At 38.4% G+C, this 22,940-nt stretch overlaps 1 protein-coding gene across 1 annotated transcript in view; it reads left to right on the plus strand.

Moving 5' to 3' along the window:
* COL6A6 (collagen type VI alpha 6 chain) overlaps positions 1-22,940 on the plus strand; it is a 154,470-nt gene that overhangs the window by 95,727 nt on the left and 35,803 nt on the right. The window contains exons 24-29 of the mRNA XM_050777723.1: positions 8,910-8,972; positions 13,254-13,316; positions 14,082-14,132; positions 15,800-15,835; positions 16,889-16,951; positions 22,750-22,812. Coding sequence (XP_050633680.1) covers positions 8,910-8,972; positions 13,254-13,316; positions 14,082-14,132; positions 15,800-15,835; positions 16,889-16,951; positions 22,750-22,812 — 339 coding nt within the window. The remainder of the gene's footprint in view (positions 1-8,909; positions 8,973-13,253; positions 13,317-14,081; positions 14,133-15,799; positions 15,836-16,888; positions 16,952-22,749; positions 22,813-22,940) is intronic.

Below are 22,940 nucleotides of genomic sequence, written 5' to 3' on the forward strand. Positions count from 1 at the left end.
TCTATATGTTGTCTGTTTACTCTGTTCATAATTTCTTTTGCTGTGCAGAAGCTCTTTAGCTTAATTGGGTCTGTCAATTTTTGTTTGTGTTGCAATCGCTTTTGTCATCTTTCTCATGAAATCCTTGCCAAGTCCTATGTCCAGAATGGTGTTTCCTAGGTTATCCTCCAGGGATTTTATGCTTCTAGATTTTACATTTAAGTCTTTAATCCATCTTGAGTTGATTTTTGTATATGGTATAAGGAAGGGGCCTGGTTTCAATCTTCTGCTTATGGCTAGCCAGTTCTCCCAGTACCATTTATTGAATAGGGAGTCTTTTCCTCATTGCTTGTTTTTGTTGGTTTTGTCAAAGATCAGATGGTTGTAGGTGTGTGGCTCTATTTCTGGGCTTTTTATTCTGTTCCATTGGTCTAGAGTCTGTTTTTATGCTAGTACCATGCTGTTTTGGTTACTGTAGCCTTATAATATAGTTTGAAGTCACATAAGGTGATGCTTCAAGCTTTGTTCTTTTTGCTTAGGATCGTCTTGGCTATTCACATTCTTCTTTGGTTCTATATAATTTTAAAATAGTTTTTTTCTATTTCTGTGAAGAATGTCATTGGTAGTTTCATGGGAATAGCATTCAGTCTGTAAACTGCTTTGGGCAGCATGGTCATTTTAACAGCATTGATTCTTCCTGTCCATGAGCACAGAATGTTTTCCCATTTATGTCATCTCTGTTTTCTTTGAGCAGTGTTTTGTAATGCTCATTTTAGAGATCTTTCACCTTCCTAGTTAGCTATATTACTTGGTATTTTTATTTGTACATTTTTGTGGCAATTGTGAATGGGATTGCATTCCTGATTTGGCTCTCAGCTTGTATGTTGTTGGTGTATAGGAATGCTACTGATTTTTGTATTTCAATTTTGTATCCTGGAACTTTGCTAAAGTTGTTTATCAGATCAAGTAGCTTTTGGGTAGAGACTATTGGGTTTTTTAGATATAAAATCTTGTCATTTGCAAACAAGGATAGTTTGACTTCCTCTCTTCATATTTGGATGCCTTATATTTCCTTCTCTTGACTGGTTGCTCTGGTCAGGACTTCCAGTACTATGTTGAATGGGAATGGTGCTAGAAGGCATCCCTATATTGTTCTGGTTTTCAAGGGGAAGGCTTCCAGCTTTTGCCCTTTCAGTATGATGTTAGCTGTGGGTCATAGATGGCTGTTACTATTTTGATGTACATTCCCTCAATCCCTGGTTTGTTGAGGGTTTTTAACACGAAGGGATATTGAATTGTATCAAAAGCCTTTTCTCCATTTATTGAGATAATCAGGTAGTTTTTGTTTTTAGTTCTATTTACATGATGAATCACATTTATTGATTTGTATATGTTGAACCAACCTTGCATCCCAGAGATAAGGCCTACTTGATTATGGTGAATTAGCTTTTTGATGTGCTACTGGATTCGCTTTGCTAGTATTTTGTTGATGATTTTTACATTTATGTTCAGCAAGAATATCAGCCTGAAGTTTTCTTTTTTCGTTGTGTCTCTGCCAGGTTTTGGTATCAGGATAATGCTGGCCTCATAGAATGAGTTAGGGAGAAGTCCCTCCACCTCAATTTTTAGGAATAGTTTTAGTAGGAATGGTATCAGCTCTTCTTTATACATCTGATAGAATTTGGCTTTAAATTTATCTGGTCCTGGATGTTTTTTCATTGGTAGGCTTTTTATTATTGAGTCAGTGTTGGAGCTTGTTATTGGTCTTTTCAGGAATTTAGTTTCTTTGTGGTTCATTCTTGGGAGGTTGTTTGTGTCCAGGAATTTATCTATTTCTTCTGGATCTTTTAGTTTTTGTACATAGAAGTGTTCATAATAATCTCTGAGGGCCTTTTTTTTTTTTTTTTTTTTTTTTTGTATTTCTGTGGGGTCAGTGGTAATGCCTCCTTTTTCATTTCTCATTGTGTTTATTTGGATCTTCTCTCCTTTTTTTGGTATTAGTCTAGCTAACTAGTCTATCTTATTTTGGCAAAGAACAAATTCCTTGATTTGTTGTTCTTCTGTATGGTTTTCTATATCTCAATTTCCTTCAGTTCAGCTCTGATTTTGGTTATTTCTTGTCTTCTGCTAGCTTTGGGGTTAGTTCTTTAGTTCCTCTGGTTGTGAAGATAGGTTGTGTTAATTTGAGATCTAATTTTTTGATTGGACATTTATTGCTATAAACTTCCCTCTTAACACTGTCTTATCTGCGTCCCAGAGATCCTGGTATGTTGTATCTTTGTTCTTACTAGTTTCAAAGAATTTCTTGGTGTCTGCCTTAATTTCATTATTTACCCAAAAATTTTCAGGAGCAGGTTGTTTAATTTCCATGTAATTGTATGATTTTCGGTGATTTTCTTAGCATTGATTTTTATTTTTATTTCAGTGTGGTCCAAGAGTGTGGTTGATATGATTTTTTTTTAATTTACTAAAGATTGTTTTATGTGTGATTGTGTGGTCAATTTTATGATATATACCATGTGGCGATGAGAAGAATGAATATTCTGTTATTTGGGGGTGGAGAGTTCTGTATATGTCTGTTAAATCAAGTGTTGAGTACAGGTTCTAAATTTCTGTCTTAATTTTCTGCCTAGATGACCTGCCTAATACTGTCATGACACTGTTTTTAAGCATGTTAATTATTACTTGTGAAGTTGCTTCTTCAAAAAGCATAAAAACTTTAAAATGTCATGGTATAAATAACTTGATGAAAATAACTATTTCGCACTCATATCCTTGAATCAATAAAAGCTTGCTGGTACCACAAATTGAAATTTTTAAAAGATGGAAATGCCAAGAAAAACATATATCATGTGATTATCTCATCTGTTTATATAAAATATGGAGATGTGAGTGGGTTGAAATCCAAAAGTCTTGCTATTTCTTTTGTTCTAGAATCCAAATTGCATCCACATGGCTGTGCAGAGCACGTCTGTGAATGAGTACCCTTTAATCTTGCTTTGGCAAGATTGGTCAAGGCCATAAATCATTCAGCCTCTTGGCATTGTCAGTTAGTCAGAATGTACCACTTCTCTCTAGTCTACGTCTTCCAGTTTTCTGGCTGGCAAACATGGTTTTTCTTTCTGTGCTTGGCTTTCTTGAAATACCATTGTCAATACAGTGAAAATGCTATTTCAAAGATGTTTACAATTTTTTATGTTCAGGACGTGGATGAATGGGGTCACAACGTTGTTGAGTCCAAAAGAAAGCCACAGAGACTAACACAATCAGATATACAAGAGAGTATTATTCTTTACTGGTTCTATAAATCCCCTGCCATAAGTTTCATATTGTTTTACAGCACACAAGGACCAGCCACTGGAGTAGAATAACATGAGTGCTTTCTAATTTCAGGATTTGAAGTTTATCTTAGGATATACATTTGGGAAAAGATGTGATTTCTGTTGACAATATTCTGAAGGCTTATTAACTGGCATTCTGTATAAATCACATGTGGGCTAATCCAGCCAAGTATGTGACTATGGTACAAAAGAATACAGTCCATGGCCCAATGAAAAGAAAGAAAGAACTTTGAAAGGAATAGTGTATTCTTCTGTACCTTCCTTCATTCCCCTTTTGGTTTACCTTAACGTCCTATTCTAATTTAATCAATATCTGAAAAAAAAATAAATAGAAAAAAGAATGGAAAATCAGACACAAAAGTACAAATTTCAATTGAAGCTGTAATTATTTTTTAAATACTTATGCTTTCTTGGTGAATGAATCACTAGTGGCTTGTACAATATCAAGAAAGTTTGGGATGTTCAATGCAATTGGGAGTCCAGAGTAGAATTTCTCTTTTTGTCTTTACAAAGCATAGCATAGTGGTAAATGGTACACAGTCTGGAGCCAGACTGCCTAGGATTGATTCCTAACTTTGTACCTTACTAGCTCTGTGACCTTGGGAAATTTATGTAACCACTTTGTGCTTCAGTTTTTTGCTGTAATAATAAGGATGGTAATAGTAGCTACCTCATTGGATTGTTGTGAAAATTAAAGCATTTAATATATGTAGGTGCTTAGAAAATTGCCTGCAGTCATAAGCTGTATGTGTTTGTTATTACTACTATATTGTATCAATATACCCAATTTAATGGGGGTATTTTAGGGCTCAAAGAATGCAGGTCACCATTCCAGGAAAGGCCATGATAGTAATATAACAATATGTAACCTGTAGTAGTCAACAACTTTCATCATTCTGTATAAGCTAAGTTTGGTGGTCCATTAACCATTCCTTTTATTCATTTAACAAACATTTACTAAGTGCTGCTTGTGTGTTGGGCCCTATTCTAGGATACAAGAATGAATCAGGTATAGACTCCAGCCTCACGTATACCCAGTCTCATAAAGGAGGCTCATACAAACAAACAATTGCCACGTAATGTGCTGAATGTTAAAAGAGAATTATACTCAAAGTAGAATGATGTGGTAAAGGATGGAGTTAAACGAGATGCGTGTATTCGGTTTTGCTGAATGAGCAGGTGTTTTCCGGGTAACCACGGTAAAGGCAGGCATTCAGAAGGAGGACAGAACCAAGTTACTCAGAGATATCAAGGTGAGTTTTGGGAACCACAAATGGCTTGATATGGTTGGAGTGTAGAATGCACGGAGAAGTATTAGAAGTTAAGGTTAAGGACTAGTACTGTCAAGATTGACATCTCAGATGTGTTGGGGTTTTTTCTTGCATTAGCTCACCATTTAATGGCCTCTTGATTTTTGTTTTCTCAGACTTAGCTGATATCTAACTTTTAAAGAAGCTGAGCATTTGATCTCCTTGTTTCTTTCCACCTTGATATTTGTTCATTGTGAGTTTTCATACATTTCCCCCACACAAATAAAAAGAAGTGACAAGGATTCCTTTTAAGTGTGGGAAGACCCTGTACCTCTTCTACCTGCCCTGCCTTATCTAATCCAAAGTCAGGATGTCCTTGGCAGTGCCCCAACCATTAAACCTAAACTCCCAAGTGCAGTCTCTTCTGATAAGGTGCTAAGCACAATTTTCAAAAAATCATTAACCTCTAAACACTTCTTTCCTATCCTTGCTTAACACTAAAGCAGTTGTTGTTGCCAAGGGCTCTGTAACTAACTCAACATGAGGAAAAAAGTGGGACAATCAAGTCCCACTTTTGGAGGTTTGATGTGGCCCCAGCCTTATGCATCAAGTTTGGAGAGCCACATTTTTTAGAACTCCAATCTGGACTAATGCATGGATGGTAAGAGTTTGGGAATCCTGTCCCACACAAGGGCCTCAGAGCAGCAGGCATAGTGACTGGGACTTGAGTCTTTAGAGTCAGATACAATTAGGTTCAATTCCCATCTAATCCTCTTAACTGAGCAATTTGGATGTGAATGCCTTGAGAAACTGTTTTTGATCAGTAAATGGGGTTAATAACAGGCATCTCACTGTGTTGTTGTAAGAATTAAAGACTGTATTTATTTACCACTCAGCACAGTGCCTTGCACAAAATGTGAATGCTCAATAAAAGGCAGCCATTACAACAAAGCCAAAGAAGATTTGATCTCTAGCTAATGCCCTTCCCCTTTAAATGCCCTAAACTTCTCTTAACCCTCCATAGTTATTCTTGATCTCAAGTCAAGTAAGCTCTTTCACTCTTTGATATCTTTCTGGGGGTGATAACTTTTTTGTCGTTCTTTTAGAATCCACCAGTGTGATTCCTTGTCTAACCAGCAGTATTTGAGCAGGTGATTTATCTGGGTAACCATTCACTGAGGCTTGAGCCCTATTCACCTAAGTCACAAACCTCACTTTGGTACTTTGCAAGATCCTGCATAGGAAACAGAATCAGGTTTTCTGATTCTCTAATGGCAAGGTCCTGTATGTGTCCAACCATCTACTCATCCAAGACTTTTTTTTTATTTTGTAAGTTCTTAAAACAGGATATCTCTCACTGTGCTTGTGTGTGTTTGAGGTAACTACACATGAAATAATCTCCCCAAATCATCCTCTGTCTCAGAATTCATGTCGGGATGAAGAATGGAGAGTAGACTTCTAGACAGATCTTCCAATTTATACCTTGCTTTTCAGGACAATTAGAATCTCTCTACTTCTTTGTACAGTGCATGAAAATTTCATATGGAAAACCAGCTAATTAAACACATTAGTTCATCTCTCTTGAGAATCTTTCCTGGGTAGATAAATGGATGGGTTGATGGGTCCTAGGTAGCCTGTGATGCTCCAGAGATATGAATAAACAGGATGTGCCCATTAAAGAAGTATACAGTCTAGTCTCTAAGGAATGAGAGAGAGAAATACACTAACAATTACCTACAGAGTAGAGGAGTCTGGAGGACAAGCATGAGACCCAACACAGCCAGTAAGTTTGGGTACTCTTCCTGAAACAGTGATGCTAAAAGTAGGATTTTTCAGAGAAGGGAGATTGTACCTCTCCTTGGAGGGAAAAAAATGGACCAGCTAAGGGAAAAATTTGCATGACTGTGGAGATGTAAGACAAACATTTGATGAATCACTTGCTTTGATGTGCCTGAACATAAAGCAATGGAAGTAGTCACAGAAAATGAGGCTCCAGAGGCATGCAATTCCAACATTTTGAGGGATTTTGCATATTAAGAAGACCTTAAACTTTATTCTGAAAGATATTCAGAATTTCAGACAAAGCGGTAACATGAGCCTGACATTTTAAATCTCTCTCTAAAAACGGTGGAGAATGGATTAGAGGAAGACCTGGCTACAGCTAGGAGAGCCAAGAATTTAGGCAGGATGCAAAATGGGCCTGAAGGCAAGTAATGAGAATGGAAGAGGGAGGGGTACAGAAAGTAGACAGAGTCTATTGTGGGTTGTAGCTGAGGGGTTTTGAGAAGTGAGGTAGTGGAAGGGTCTAGGATGATTCTCAGGTTTCTGGCATGGGTCTCAATGGTAGTAAAGGGTGATACTATTCCTTTATGAAAAGAAAATGAGACTGGAAGCATGATTTAGGGTAAATATGATGGTTTTGAGAATCCATTTCTATTCAATAGGATGTCCAATGGGAATTTTATTTATTTTTTTAGACAGAGTCTCACTCTATCACCCAGACTGGAGTGCAGTGACACAATTATAGCTAACTGCAGTCTTGAACTTCTGGGATCAAGTGATCCTCCTGCCTCAGCCTCCCAAGTAGTTGGCATTACAGGTGTGTGCTACCATGCCTGGCTAATTCTTGGGCTTTGTTTTGGTTTTTGGCATTGAGTCTTGCTATGTTACTCAGCCTTTTAATACATGGCTCCGGTGTTCAGTTGAGTGGTTGGGACAGGAGAGCATGTATTTAGGAGTCATTTTGAAGTGGTATGTGAATTCATAGGGGTGCCATTCAGGAAGAGGGGGTAAAGTTAGAGAGATAAGGTCAGAGGATGGAGTCCTGGGGCACACAGAATTTAAAAGGCAAATAGAATAAGGGGAGCCTTCAAAGGTTAATGAGAGGAGCCTAGAGAGGTACCAGGAAGACCATGGTAACTTGGTGTGACAGAAGTTAAGGGAAAAGTTTCAAAGAACACATGATCAAACTCAAAAAAGGTGAGAGCAAAAAAATGTCAACTGGACTGAACATGAAAGTCAAAGGAGTTAGCTCCATGGAGTGGTGGCAGTAAAAGTTAGAAGGGACTGGGTTGAGAGCTATCTATGGAGGATGACAATAATGAGAATTTTCTTTAAAGATGAAAGAAGGGGGAGAGATAGGGTGTTATGGAAAAATTATTATCTTTGTTAGTAACCAGTTTATTGTTCAACAATCCTTCCTATTAGGAAATTTTTTATGTCCAATGTATTGCTTTAAAAATTTTTTAAAAGATTAAAATATTAATGTTACTGTATTTTTGTTCTGAACGAAATAAATTTGCAAGTATCATGTTCATTACACAGAGGTTGGTTTATTTACTTTTAAATTACGACAACCATGACAAAAAAATTGTGCAAATGATTTCAGCTCACTGGGGTTGGGATTATTTACAAATATCTGTAAACAGTTTTACCAAAAGAGATTTCTCTTACCATATGTTTAGCTATCCCAAAGGAAAAATCTGATTCCAAGTGTTCATAACAGAGGAAGGCAGTTGTGTCATCTCTGAATTGGTATTTTAAAATGTTAAGTCTAAAGTTGTTCCAATGAAATATGCTTTCTAGAATGTTGGAAGGACTTACTTCCATTATATCTAATAGCTTTTCCATATAGATTGGTGTTATATTTATCATCTGTTTAAGTTTTGCTGTGTTCTTCAATAAGATCTTAAGACTTGCTTTCTTTAGGTTTTGCGTCTTTCTTGTTAAATTTATTCTAAGCATTTTACAGTTTTTTTCCTCTTTTGGTAAGTGGGAATTTGTTTACATTTATTTTTCTAACTTATCACTAGGAAAGAGAAAATTATTTCAGAATATTTATTTTATATTACCTAAACATATCTTATGAACACTGTTTTAGTAAAGTTTCTTGAGCTTTCTAATATACATATCATATGATTTTCCGGTAAAGATCATTTTGTCTTCCAAAAAATGTTTTCTACCAAAGCCAGTCCTTTCTACCAAAGGACAAGAAGGATTATAGTTCAAGGCAAATGTCATTTGGAATGGCTTCTTTAAGTGTTAAGCATTTTAACAACATCTGTTCTTAGAGCAAAACAACCTGAAATCACTTTGGAAGAGAAAACTCACAAGGAAGCACAATTCTTTAGACAACATCTGGCATGAATTACTTTATTAATTTTCTTTTATTTACTAGTCTTTATTTGATGGTGGCAATGCTTTTTTCAGAGCAAGAATCGATGCAACCATAACTCTTCTCTCAACTGTGGTTCATTTTCCTCTTATAAGACAAAGAAAGGATTTGAAGGAAAGTTGCTTTATGTTTTGCTATATTTGCAATCCCCTTGTTTTGTTTCAGGGACCTCCAGGACCCGGAGGAGAGGCAGGGAATCAAGGCCATTTGGGAAGCCAAGGAAATAAAGTAGGTCACATTCTTTATACTCACCAAAGTTGAGGTTTTCTGCTCAAGAGAACTCTATTAGCCAGAGCCCTTTCAACACAAACAAGGACACATTTTCTGGTCCCTAAACCCTGGCTTGATTCTTAGACAGCCAGCAACCTCTAAGGACGTGGGTGTGGACCTGGATGAGATCAGGGATTCCAGCTCAGTGTAATTTCAGAGGGGAGGGATACACCCTATTGGAGCTGAGGGATCTCAGGGAACAAGGGATATTCTGGGGCAGGCCTTCGTTTTTCTCTTCCAGTCTCTCTTAATTTCCTCCCGCCACCTCTTTTTTTTTTCTTCCTTTCTTTCCTCTATTCACACAAACTTTTGCTAAGACCAAAGGCCTTTAAGACCAAGGCACTATCCTGAGCATTCAGTTGGGCTGAAGAATCAGCTCCAGGAGAGACGTCTTTGTTTTGGTCATTGATTGCACCCTCCATGCTTAGAACAGTGCTTGGCATGTAATATGTGCTTAGTAAATATTGAATAAATGAATTCGTGGGTGGCATAATATATATGACCTGAAACCAACCCCAAAGAATATTTTCATAACAATCTAGGATGTGAAATAGAGATAAGGGGCTAAAATGGAGGTTTAAATAGCATTATTAGAAGTATTTCTGGGATGGGAAAGGAGGCATCATAGAAAATACAGACTTTGATTAGAACTTAGATGATAAAAATTTTGGCGAGCAGAGAAGGGAATGGGGGGACTATAATGAGAAAAAAACATGTGAAGGAAGGCACAAGGTTGGAAAATCCTGAAAGAGGAGGTACCTAGGCATGAAAAATGATCCTGTCTGGCAGGACAAAAACAACAAGAAAGTCTGTGGTGAATTTATGCAGTGGCCAGCACAGTATTATCTAAAACTTGTGAATGGAGTGGATGAACACAGCCAGACTTTTGGAAGATTTTAAATAGGCAATTCAGTGTAGAAATATTATGAAGCCTAGGCCGTGCATGGTGGCTCACCCCTGTAATCCCAGCACTTTAGGAAGCTGAGCCAGGTAGATCACTTGAGGTCAGGAGTTCCAGACCAGCCTAGCCAACATGGTGAAACCCCGTCTCTACTAAAAATACAAAAATGAGCCAAGTGTGGTGGTACATGCCTGTAATCCCAGCTACTCAGGAGGCTAAGGCAGGGAGAATTGCTTGAACCCAGGAGGTGGAGGTTGTAATGAGTCAAGATCCTGCCACTGCACTCCAGCCTGGGTGACAGAGCAAGACTCCATCTCAAATAAATATTATGAAGCCTGAGAGATTGAAAGCTAGGAGAACAGTTGGTACACTCTTATAGTCTCCAAGGCAAATAGTGATTAGGTGACTTAACAGGGTGAGGACTTAACTTGTGATGATTCCTTAGAACTCTTCCAATAGGGGACTGAGGCAGAGAGGAGTGGGCTAGATGACTTGGATGCTTCGTGTATGAGGGGTAACCCTATCACAGACATAGGAAAGTCATTAGGAAGAGTGGGTTTAAGAGGAAAGAAAATCACTTGGGTGGATAGCGGAAAGGGTTTAGGTATGGTTGGATATGTAAATTTCAGAGTCATTTGGATTAAAAATAACTCTTGGTGATGCCCCTTTGTAAGAAGTCCAAGAGGAAACGACAATTATTAGGAAGGAAGGAAAATCAACAAAAAAGCACACTAGATTTTGAGTAGAGTTCAAGAAGGGAGGTGAAGAGTATCAACTGGTGAAGAAAAGTTAAAGAGGGGAGGAGTGGAGAGGCCATGCTATCTGGTGGCTAAGACATTCTAAAGAACAATTTCAAAAGTGTAGCAATTGAGAGGAGAGAAAGGGAGACAGACTGCAAAGGACCAAGAAATGTGTGAGGAGAAAATGGATTAAAATCTGTAAACTACTCTTTGGAAAACCTAGGCCTTTAAGGGGAAGAGGAAGACTACTTATACTGGCAAGGTCTAGGAAAGGTTGACGTGGGATATTGGTTTGTTTTTAATGACAGGAGAGACCAGCATGTTTATGATCAGAAGAGAAAGCCAGGGAGAAAAGAGGAGATTGAAAATGTAGGAAAGAGTAGACAGAGTAGATTATTAACAGAGAAATTTGGCAAAGAGGATGAGCTTGAGGGCATAAGAAAAGGGGTTAACTTTGTACTGAAGAATTGTTCAAGGCTGATATGATGGAGTCCAGCAGTTGAGTGTTGCAGAGACAGTTAATTGGAGGATGTAACAAGATAAGTGGATGACAAGAACAATCAACTGCAAAAGGAAGGGACTGCTATGGCATGTAGTGTAGCAATATATGGCGTGTAATCAGGAAATCAAAGTTTGGAACAAAGACAATGCTGCCTTCTTGCTCCTGAAGAAGGCTCTAGGGGAAGTGGTGTCACTGGTAAAAATAAAGTTTCTCTTACCAGGGGTAGACATAGATAAAGGGACCCTAGAGTTGGATAGAGGTGACCATGGGGAAGTAGATAAACAGGAGGAGGGAAGTTGTGCCTTAGAAGATCATTTTTAATACAAAAGACTTGGGGTCCGGGGAGGGGGGTCAAGAATTTAGATGGCAAGTGCCCCAAAGAAAACCCAAATCCTCTGTACTGCCCTAGGGTGGAGTGGGCACTCTAGACTCATGATTCACTGAGATAAACCTCAAACACTTACCCCTACCTTACTCCAGTAAGTTCAGATTTCCAGGAGGCAAGTAACCCAGCAGTTAATTCTGGGCTCAACACTTGTCTCTACCAATAACCAACCATGCAGCCCTAGACAAACCATATGACTTTCCTTGTTTCCTTACTGTAAGGCAGATGTTCTAAAATTTTAGTGTGCATGCGAATCAGCTGAGAAGCATATGTAAAAGCACATATTTTGGGTTCCACTTACCAGAGTCTAATCCAATGGGATCCAAGAATTTTCTTGACACATGAACCCTGGATGCAGCAGGTGGTCCCCACATCTCACTTTGAGAACCACTGTACTAAAAGGCATCAAGGCAGATGATCTCCTGCTTCCCTTTCATAGAATCCTATTCTTCGCCACCCCCAGAGCAGTGCTGGTGGTCATTTGTCCACTTTCCCTTATGTTGCTTTTCTGTCCCTAAAAAAGATTTAATGATTCCCCACCTTTTAAGTGTAGGTTGCACACACTTGCACACTCTATCTTCCAAAGAGTACAGTATAGAAGGGGAGGGAGATGGAGAGTAGCTTGGCATTAGGGAAACTTGACTGCGATTATCTCAACTAGAAGATCAAGGTTAACATCAACAGTGATGTCATGTTGATTGTATATACCCTTAATATGATGTGATGAGAATGGCCTTTTACCTGTGTAATCTTCCTCCCCCAAACCCATAAGCCCAGTCTAATCAGAAAAACAGCAATGGGGAACATTCTACAGAATGCCTGGCCAATACTTCTCAAAACGGTCAAGGTTATCAAAAAGGTGGAGAAACTGTCCCAGTTTAAAGGAGCCTAAGGAGACATACCATGCGGATCCTGGATTGGATCTTGGAACAGGAAAGGAATATCAGGTTAAAAAAAAAAAAGAAAAGAAAAAATCTGAATAAAGTATGGGCTTTAGTTAATAATAATAAATCAGTATTGATTCAGTGGTGACAAATGTACCCTACAAATACAACTAGTGTAATGTAATGTTAAAAATAGGGGCAAATTGATGTGGATATATAGGAACTTTCTGTATTATGTTCACAACATTTCTGTAAATTTGAAACTATTCCAGAATTAAAATTGTTACCTTTTTATAAAAAGAAGTTAACCTTCCTTTGTAAACCTGTGTTGATTTCCCATGTAGCTGAACTTCCCTCAACATAATACTGAGATTGATTAATAACCCACAGTAAATGTTCTACTAGTCAGAAGTTAGCAACTATTGCCAGGATATCATGCTCCCTTGGTTAACTTGATTCTCCCTTAGAATATTAAAACTAGATTAATCAATCTGCCATCTTTGCAGGAGCCAGACGATTTGCATGAATCATCCTGGAAACGATTTTGTGTTTTTTTTAAAACAGTACAGAGCTTTTCTCTTGACTCATCTTCATGGCATTGAGCTGCTAAGATGGCAACTTGCACTAAACAATAAATCATGCTTGCTGAGGCTTCACTAATCAATGGAGGACACCTCCCTGGCCAACAGCAGTTCCTCTTGTATCACTTGCACGACATACAGTTCTAGGCACAAACCCATTGTTGTGCATGATCCACACAGGTGAGCTGAATTAGTGCCATCATTTCTATTCTAATTTCCAACCTAAAAACAATCTCTGTTTAACAGGGAGAACCTGGAGATCTGGGAGAAAAAGGAGCTGTTGGCTTTCCTGGTCCTCGTGGCTTGCAGGTTTGTATTTTGTCACTAGTTTTCATCTGGTTCTTGGAATTTTTAGTTCAGCAGATATCTGGTGTGGTTCTCTGAAGAGAGTTGTAAGGATAGATCCTGATGAAGTTTTATAGTTTTCTAGAAATTAAGAGGGATATTGTCCTCATCTTAGTTCCTTGGCCAGCTTTCCCAAGGTGGAATTCCCCAGGTGCCAAACATCATGACCAGAATGCTCTTGAAGCCAAATAGTAAAATGAACAAAACTTGTCTTCAGCAATCCCATAACCCTTTCCCCAGCCTTTCCTTTTATCAGAGCCTCTTCATCAGAAATCCATTCCATCCTTCACCCATTGCTCAGGGTTTCTACAAGGGTCAGACAGTAGCCAATACCGGGGCATTTACTTCTTGTTTTTGTCTAGCAAAGCGAAAATGGTATTAAAATACAAGTGGTATCGGGGAGAGGTAATACTATCTCCTCTTATTGAAAGATTATTATGTGCCTGATTTTTTGTTCATTTAATCCTCATAACAACACATGAGTAGGTATAATTATTATTCCCAGCTTACAGATGGGAATACCTAGGGACAGTGCATTGTCTGTATCTGTTACTAACAATTGCTGTTAGTACTGCTATCATAAAATGTTGGTGGCCAGCCCCAGAAGGCGAATCTTGTGTCCTGGTTTTCCTTTATCAAACCAAAAAGCTGGCAATCTTGTCCTGTTGAGGAATAAGCCTGTCTCTATCTGTAGTCTGGGATGTTGGTAATCAATTGCTCTGTTTACAGGGCGATGATGGCAGTCCAGGTTATGGTAGTGTCGGACGCAAAGGAGCAAAGGTAGGTCACGTCTGCGGGAAGCTGGACGTTTCCATTTATTTTTTGTTGCTGGTTTTGTTTGCCACATGTAAGAGAAAAAGGGAAGCAGGGAATAAGGCAATCTTGGACAGTTAGAAATATATTTTGATAATTTATTTGCTGATATCCCGTGAGGAATGTGGTAGAAAAGAATGTGATGGTTTAAGGTGCAGGCAACAATTGAAACTTGAAAATAAATTTTCTGTTTTTTTGCAGTGATGTGTGGCCCTAGTCTGACTTGTTCCAGCCTGAACAGTGCATGTAATCTTAGCCGCTCTAGACTCAAGTTTACTCAGGGAAGCATTCCAAAATTAGTCCTCTTCTTATTATGTTTGATTTAGCCAGTAGTGAGAGGTTGTACAGGAGTTTTCTAAATGTACTGGGCCAAGCAATAACTTAAAAATAAAACTGTACATCAGAATAGTAATTTGATATTGTCACTGAATATTTAGGTGGCTGGAACTGAGAGAGAAGTTTACCAAGACCAGTGATTTCTGTATACTAACAATTACCACTAAGAAGCCAGAATGAAAAAGATCCCACCATAATTACAAAATACAGAAAACATAATACAGTTAAGGATATCATGTCTGCAAAATGTTTGAGACCTATGACAGTGAATTGCTGAGATGGAAAACAGAATTCGATAAATGGAGAGGCATTCCAAGATCTTGTTGGAAAGTTTCAAATATTGAAGGATGAACATAATTCCAAGTGAAATCCCAATGGGAATAATGCAAGAGGCCATCTGGAAGAATAAAGAACCAAAAACTAGAACTATTTGAAAAATTAATGAATGAGGGATTTCCAGTGAAATGTTCATTAGAACAGAGAATAGTTAATATTCCATAGTATAATCCCTTAATATCTTACAGGAAGGGATATATTAAGTAGCCTATGGCATTGGAACATTAGCCACCCTATAAAATGAATGTATATGAAGTTTATAATTATGTAAATAAATTTTTGTGACAATTTCAAGTAAAAATCTAGAATATACTCAGAAAAAACATTTATCCCAATTGTGTTACATTGCATTTTTAAAAGTTAAAAGGAAATGACCACAAAATGTATATAATCATTCTGGGCAGTAAGATTTTGGTGATTTTTCTTCTTTCTATTTGTTTGATTTTATACATGTTTGAGGATTTATTATAATCAGGAAATGAACTTTATTTTAAATTAATTATATAGTTTTTTTTATCCAATAGGGATTATTAAATCTCTTCAATTATAGTCTTTGAATGAAGTAAGGTAAACAGAGGACCCTAAAATGAATGATCAAGTTTAGACTCTCCATAGGTTTTCCAAATTTCCCCATGGAAATCCATTTTAACATCTTCTCAGAGACACATGGCCAAATGACCACCTATGCCATTACAAAAGAAGGAAAGCTGAGTTGTAACTTTTCAGATGTATGCTTTTAACCAGCTAGGTAGTTATGATATATTGATGAAACCTTTAAATACTTTAACTTATAGAGTTTGTTTCTCAAATACTGCTATTTCACTTCCAGATTTCAATTGTTTTGGCCCTTCCTTAATTCAGAGGTACCAAAACTTACAGAGGGCAGCAGGTAAAATGAAAGTCAATGTAAACTTCATTGAGTGATGTGTGCCTGTATTAATCTTCCCTCCTGTCCATTTCAGGGACAAGGAGGATTCCCTGGAGAAAGTGGACCTAAGGTACCGTGTGCTTCCTAGTGACTAGAGATCAGTCAGAAATACTTCTGGAGGTTATGAAATGTATCCTAGGCCAGTAGAAGAACAGCTAATGACAAATAAATTTCCTGCCTTTGTGGGGAGAAGGAGGGAAGAAGGAAATAGACCAATATTTTTTCAATTTTTAAGATTATGCATTTGTTTAGGAGTGTAAGACTTAAAAAGTATTTCTAGTTTTGTAATTAATATGAGAAGATAGAAAACTTATCCCTTTTTTTCCTCAAATTTACTCCTTCCCTCTATCATATATGTTTTCTTATTTACTCAAAGAAAAGCATAATGTAAGGCCGGGGGCAGTGGCTTATGCCTGTAATCCCAGCACTTTGGGAGGCCAAGGCAGGTGGATCACTTGAGGTCAGGGGTTCAAGACCAGCCTGGCCAACATGGCAAAACCCCGTCTCTACTAAAATACAAAAATTAGCTGGGCATGGTGGTGCATGCCTGTAGTCCTAGCTACTCAGGAGCCTGAGGTGGGAGGATCACTTGAACCCAGGAGACGGAGGTTGTAGTAAGCTGAGATCTCTCCACTGTACTCCAGCTTGAGTGACAGAGCAAGACTCTGTCTCCAAAAAGCTAAAAGTATAATGTAAAGAAAATCAAAGTTACTTGATTTCACCTGTCTCAATTTTCCCAATATGTTTATAAATCATCTTTAGATAACTAGTTAGCAATGACATCTTCTACTTTGGAGATATCACTTCTTCTAGAAACCCTTACTGAACTCAGAAAATGCCAGGTCCTATGATAGAGTCAGAGGATAAAATAAAGAACAAAGTTCATTTCTCCAAAGAACCAGTGTTCTTGTTGGGCAGACAGCAAAGTGAAACAATGGTGAGGCAGTGTGCTATGTAGAGGGTTACACAAATGGAAACACACACATACTCACACCTTCAAAGAAGACTGTTAAAAATGCATATGAAAAATGTCTTCATGTTAGAATCAGTTTAAAGACGCACATATATTAAATATGTATATGTTTGATTTTAATAACTATTTTACTTTAATGAATGTATTTAGGGTGAGATTGGGGACCCTGGTGGTCCAGGAGAGACTGGGCTGAAGGGAGCTAGAGGCAAAACGGTAAGCTTCTTAGATTCCAATTGCTGACAACCTCACTACATTGGGAAGTCCTCCTTCATGCATTTACAGTAATTTGAGTCGTCTTTTGTTACCAATGACTTGCAAAATGCATGTTTTTCTATTAAGGCAAACTTGGGGAAGGGGGAGTGGATATTCATCTCTCAATGCCAGTGCAAAAACCATGAACTGTTTGCTTTTAGTGAGCAAGTTCACCTGTTCTAGCTGCCAGGGTACCATACTTAACACTGGTAATACGATTTTTTAAAAGAAATCCTTGTGATTCAAAACAGTTTTTGCACTGCCAAAATGTAGTTAATTTAATCCTGTCTCACTGGCAGGTTTACTGCAACCTAATGCCCACTGGCATCTTGTCTTCACTATTCAGATTTTTAAATCTACTTTTAGTGAGATATATGCAGAAAGGTCTTCTCATTTAGCTCAAGGAGGTTATCTCTTGAGCTTTGTGAGAAAGTTTGTTTACTGTGTAACTGAGTAGGTCTGTATTCTGTAGAGGGGCTTAGATATTGCCTAGTGGTTTGAGTCACTTGGAATAAACACAAGTCTCCAGTACAATTCATCCCGTAGGCTTGCCTTGGGTTCCTGTGGATTAAGAATGGATTTCTTGCATGTGCTGACTCTCTCCTATATATTAGACTGTATATAAGTGAGAATGTTGTTTAGTTTTTTAAAAGACAATCCTAAGATAATTGTCTCTTGATACAGCAATTATCTTTTTTCTTCAGAACAGCACTAATCAGGCAACCTGGTCTTAATTCATCATGTCAATTAGCAAGAATTTTAAAAGTCTGATAAAAACGTATACTTGAAATAGTTTTCTAGTTTTGTCTTCATAGCTCATTTTGCTCTGATCTATTTTTGTTTCTACAAGCTGTACGATCTTTATGTATAGATATTACTTGTGTAGGCTTTAGGGGTACAAAATAAGGAAACTCTTCTTCTTCCTCCTTCTCCCCCTCCCCTTCCCCCTCCCCTTCCCCCTCCCCCTCCCCCTCCCCCCTCCCCCTCCCCCCCCTCCCCTTTTCCCCTCCCCCTCCCCTTTCTCCCTCCCCCCCCCCCCTTTCTCCCTCCCCCTCCCCCTCCCCTTTCCCCTCCCCCTCCCCTTTCCCCTCCCCTTTCCCCTCCCCCTCCCCTTTCCCCTCCCTTTCCCCTTCCCCTTTCCCCTTCCCCCCCCCCGTTTCCCCTTCCCTCCCTCCCCCTTCCCCTCCCCTTCCCCCCCGCCTTCCCTCTCCCCTTCCTCCTCCTCCTCCCTCTACTCTTCTTCCCCCTCCCCCCCCCCCTCCCCCTCCCCCCCCCCTTTCCCCCCCCCCCTCCCCTTTCCCCCCTCCCCTTTCCCCTTCCCCTCCCCTTTCCCCTTCCCTCTCCCCCTTCCCCTCCCCTTCCCCCGCACTTCCCTCTCCCCTTCCTCCTCCTCCTCCCTCTACTCTTCTTCCTCCTCCTCCTCCCCCTCCTCCCCCCATGAGAACTGCTTCCCAGCTATAATGCTTGTCCTCATACATGTTTTTGGATGGCTATCCATTAACATTATGCTCTAAAAAAAAGATGAAGACAGATATAATTAGAAAAATAATTGGAAAAGACTTTCAAATTAATCCAGATGTCATCTGCATTGAAGTATCTCTGGATCATTTATTTCCCTTGGCTTATTAATGAATAAGTTTAACCTTGAACATCAGAAGCACGCTAAGAAGTTCATGGTTGGATCCCTCCCCACAAAGGCACATTAATCATTTTTAAAGACAATAAACGAATGGGAAACAAACTTTTTCTGTTGGCCTTTGAAAATATTTGAAAATTTTTTTTTTGTTCTCCACGTTGGACAATTTATCACTGTTTGTAACTTGCTCTTTCCACCCACCTAGCGACTTTTTCCACATTTACATTAATGTTTTTGGATTTGAAGTTGAAGTTTAGACACTGAAAAAATTCAGGTTTTCTCTCTGAAAGAGCTGAAGTTTCTATTGGAAGATTTTGGTAAAACGTCAGCTTAAATTCTGAAGGCTTCTTCAGTTCTCTTTGAATGATGATACTCCTCGTTTAAATTCTCTAAATCTTCACCTTGGTTTTTTTTTCCTCAAAAAACATTTTTTAAATTTTGCCATGATTTTTAACCTGTTTTATTTGCGTATACATGTATGTTTGTATGCATTTTGTTTTTCTTTTTACCACCTTTAAAAACATGCACATAGTTTAAAGCAGGGTTTCTCTATCTCAGCACTATTGACATTTTGGGCTGGATAAAGCTTTGTTGAGGGGCTGTCTTGTGCATTGTAGAATGTTTCTCCACATCCTTGGTACCTACCCACTAGATTCCAGCATCAACTACCCTCTGTCCTCCCCACACCCCAGGTTATGACAATCAAAAACACCTTCAGACATTGCCATATGTCCCAGGGGAAAAAAAAGGAGGCAAAATTCTCCTTTCCTAAGAACCACTGGTTTAGAGAGTCAAATAACAAAGTTTGTTATGTTAAAAAAAATAAATAAATCCTTCACTCCCTCACTCCCATTTCCTTCTGCCCAGAAACAACAGCTTTCACTTCTGAACTGATTTGTCTCAGAATTGACAATATGTCTCTAAATGTCATACTTACATTCTTACTTTTTAGATTTATAAATTTTAAGCATTATGAACTGATTTCCTCCTGCTATAAAAGTTGCTGATGTACCTTTCTTGATTTTCCCTTTATCTAAATCCTGTCTGAAAACATTTAGATGAGGCAAGTATTCTCTCCAACTTAATCCCGACCCAGAGCCTTCCAACCTGACCCACCTGATGGAGATTCGTCTGTGGCTGGTGCCCAGCTGCCATACTGCAATCGTCCTTCACCTTTACCCGTCTCTTTGCCTCTCTTCTGCATTGGATCTCTGCTTCTCATTCTTATTCTCAGACTCCTCCTGTTGGATTTCTCCCTTGTTTCATGGAAAACTCATCCAGTAGTCTGCTAAGAAGGGGTGAATGAAAGGTGTAGTTTTGGAAACAGCCACCATCGGAAAGGGATTTGTACTACCTTAGGATGTGATTGGATATTTTGGCTGGTATACAGTTCTGGGATGGAATTAATTTCTTGAAATTTGGAAGGCAGTCATTCCTCCATTACTTCTAGCTTCTTTTGTTGCTTGGGGAAGTCCAAAGCCACTCTGATTCCTTATGTGGCCAGTGTTCTCTCTCTGGCACCTTATTGCATAATTTCTCTGTCTGCAGTGTTTTGATATTTCCTGGGTTTTGTGAGTTGATGTCCATTTTTATCCATTTTCCTGGGCATTAGGTAGGTCCTTCATAGGCACTAGGAGCCTGGAAATATGTGTCCTCCAAAGAAGTGTTGGTCAATTATTTTGATGATGTCTTGCCCTCTATATTCTCTATTCCCTATTTATAAAATATCTATTATTTGGTGTATTAGTATAGTCCTTTAATTTTCTTATTTTTTCTGTTCTATCTTCCAGCTTTTTGTCTTTTTGCTCTACTTTCCGGGAGAGTTTGTTGAGTTTCTCTTACAATGTTTCATACTTGAATTTTCAAGAGCTTGTGTTTGTTCTCTGAATGTTCCTTTTTGTAGCGTACTTTTTTTTGTTTCATGATTAAAATATCTTCTCTTACCTTTCCGAGAATATAAATATTTGTGTCTTTTTTACCCAACATAGTCTGTTTCCTGCATTTTATTTTCCTTTCTGTTTTGATCTCTATTACTCAGATGTTTCAGGAATGAGCTATTTCTTCATAGTTAAGAATTGAAGACAAAAAGACTGACTGGGGTCAGGCACGGTGGCTCACGCCTGTCATCCCTGTAATCTGGGAGGCCTAAGCAGGCAGATTGCTTCAGCCCAGCAGTTTGAGACCAGCCTGGGCAACATGGCACAACCCCGTCTCTACAAAAAATACAAGAATTAGCCAGGCGTGGTGGCATGTGCCTGTAGCCCCAGCTACCAGGGAAGCTGAGGCGTGAGGATCACCTGAGCCCAGGAAGTCTTGGCTGTATTGAGCTGAGATTGTACCACTGCATTCGAGCCTGTGTGAGACTGAGACCCTGTCTCAAAAAGAAAAAAAAAAAAAAAAAGCGACTGATTGGAAGCTCTGAGAGCATGAGTGGGGCTTGTCAACTACCAGTTTTCCAAAGAGAGTGATCTAGGTAAAATCTTTCTTTAGCAAACCTCTGAAATCAATACTTTTTGGTCTTTCTTCTTTGTCTAGTGAAGTTCTCCTGAGAAAACTTCTTAAAATTTCCTACCTGGAGAGTAAAGGTCTGGCTGCCAGCTTTCTAGGAGCCATATAGAGAAAGAGAGACTCTCCCATTTACTATACATACCCTCATTTACTCTCTTTGTTTCGGATACTGTAGGTTCTCAACTCAGCCTGGAGTCCCACCTCGGTTTTACCTCTGTTTGTTGCTAGGGTATGAAAAGGGATATTCACCCAATCCTTGAGAATAGAGAGGAGATTTGGGGATTCCTAAAATGATTTTCACCTAAACACCTTTACTTCACCTCTCTCCCTCACCTCCACTTCTGGAGGTTCCCGGTGCGGCCAAATCCTCAGCCTTCTGGGACGTCTGATATAAAACACATTGGTTCTTGGCTTTCCCTGCTGCTGGCTTAGGATTCAACTTTCTCAGGTCTATTCAGTCATTTAACACTTACACATTTGCTTTCCAGACTCATTTTATGGCTGTCATCGCCTTTCTCCTTCTCCCCACCATTGTTTTTTGCCTTTAAAATAATCTACTTACTGTCATTTTAGTAAGATATTGGAAAGGAATGAAAGTAAATACATGTGCTCAATCTGCTGTTTTCTCCTTGGAGGTTAACCTTTATCTTCTAAATAAAAATACTTTATTTTTCACTCAAACAAGCACACTGTCAATATCATTGGAATGCCCAAAGGATATCAATCATTATTTACTGTTTTACAGGTAATGCTTTTACAAATTAAGTTGATTTTAAACTTCATTTTTTATTCCTGTAAAAGTTGTAAATCCTGTGGCATTTTGAATGAAGAAAGAAATATTCCAATTTTTAAACTAAATCCTAGCCTTATGATAAACGTATTGTTGAATGTACATGAAAATATTTCTGACATCTAGTAAGTAGATAACAACTGTCATTTTTATTGCTGTTATTCCCCATTTCATTACAATATTTCCAACTAATTGTTGTGTTTCTGTTGTTTTAAAAGTTTTTGTATTTCAATTTTGTTTTTCTAGACATTTTGCTTTTTGTTTGTTTTTTCAGTTTAGTTACCTACCACTCCATTTAGATAAAAAGCTTTCCTTTGACCAGCAATTCTAGTCCTAGCAATCTTCCCTAAGGAAATAATCAGAGTGTGCATATAACTTTGTAACAGCATTGCCTATTACAACAACAAACAGTAAGGGACCAACTAAATCATGTACAACCATGTGATGGGATAGTATGCAGCTGTGAAAAATGATTTTGCCAAATAATATTTAGTAACTGAAAATGTCCAGAGATAAATTTAGTTTAAAAGGTAACAGAGAAAAGTATGATTCAAATGAGTTTTAAAAAAGAATATATATCTTAATACCATAAAAAAATAAGAAAAGACATCAAAACGTTAATGAGGATTATTTGGGGAAGAAGGGATTGCTGGGAATATTTTTTCCTTCTTTATGTTTTTTGGAAAACACTCAATTTTCTAAAAAGTGAAATTTTCACTTTCAAACTTTCACCTTTGAATTTTAATTTTTTTTACGTTTGAATTTACACACACACATATATACATGTATAAATATAATTTTAAAATAATTAAATTCTCCTTTGAGATATCTGCTGGGCTTCCAGGAGAGATGGGATCCCCTGGGGAACCAGGACCTCCTGGACGTAAGGTAAGTAGAAAAACTATAAACCACACCAGGTCCTTTTCCACTGAAAAAAAAGTTTGTGCATGAAATCTTCATTGTCCAAATGTGCATGCCTTCTGTCTCTGCTTCTTGGCCGCTATTTTCCCACCTTT

This window comes from Macaca thibetana, chromosome 2 (assembly GCF_024542745.1).
Source record: "Macaca thibetana thibetana isolate TM-01 chromosome 2, ASM2454274v1, whole genome shotgun sequence".
NCBI classification, from domain to species: domain Eukaryota; kingdom Metazoa; phylum Chordata; class Mammalia; order Primates; family Cercopithecidae; genus Macaca; species Macaca thibetana.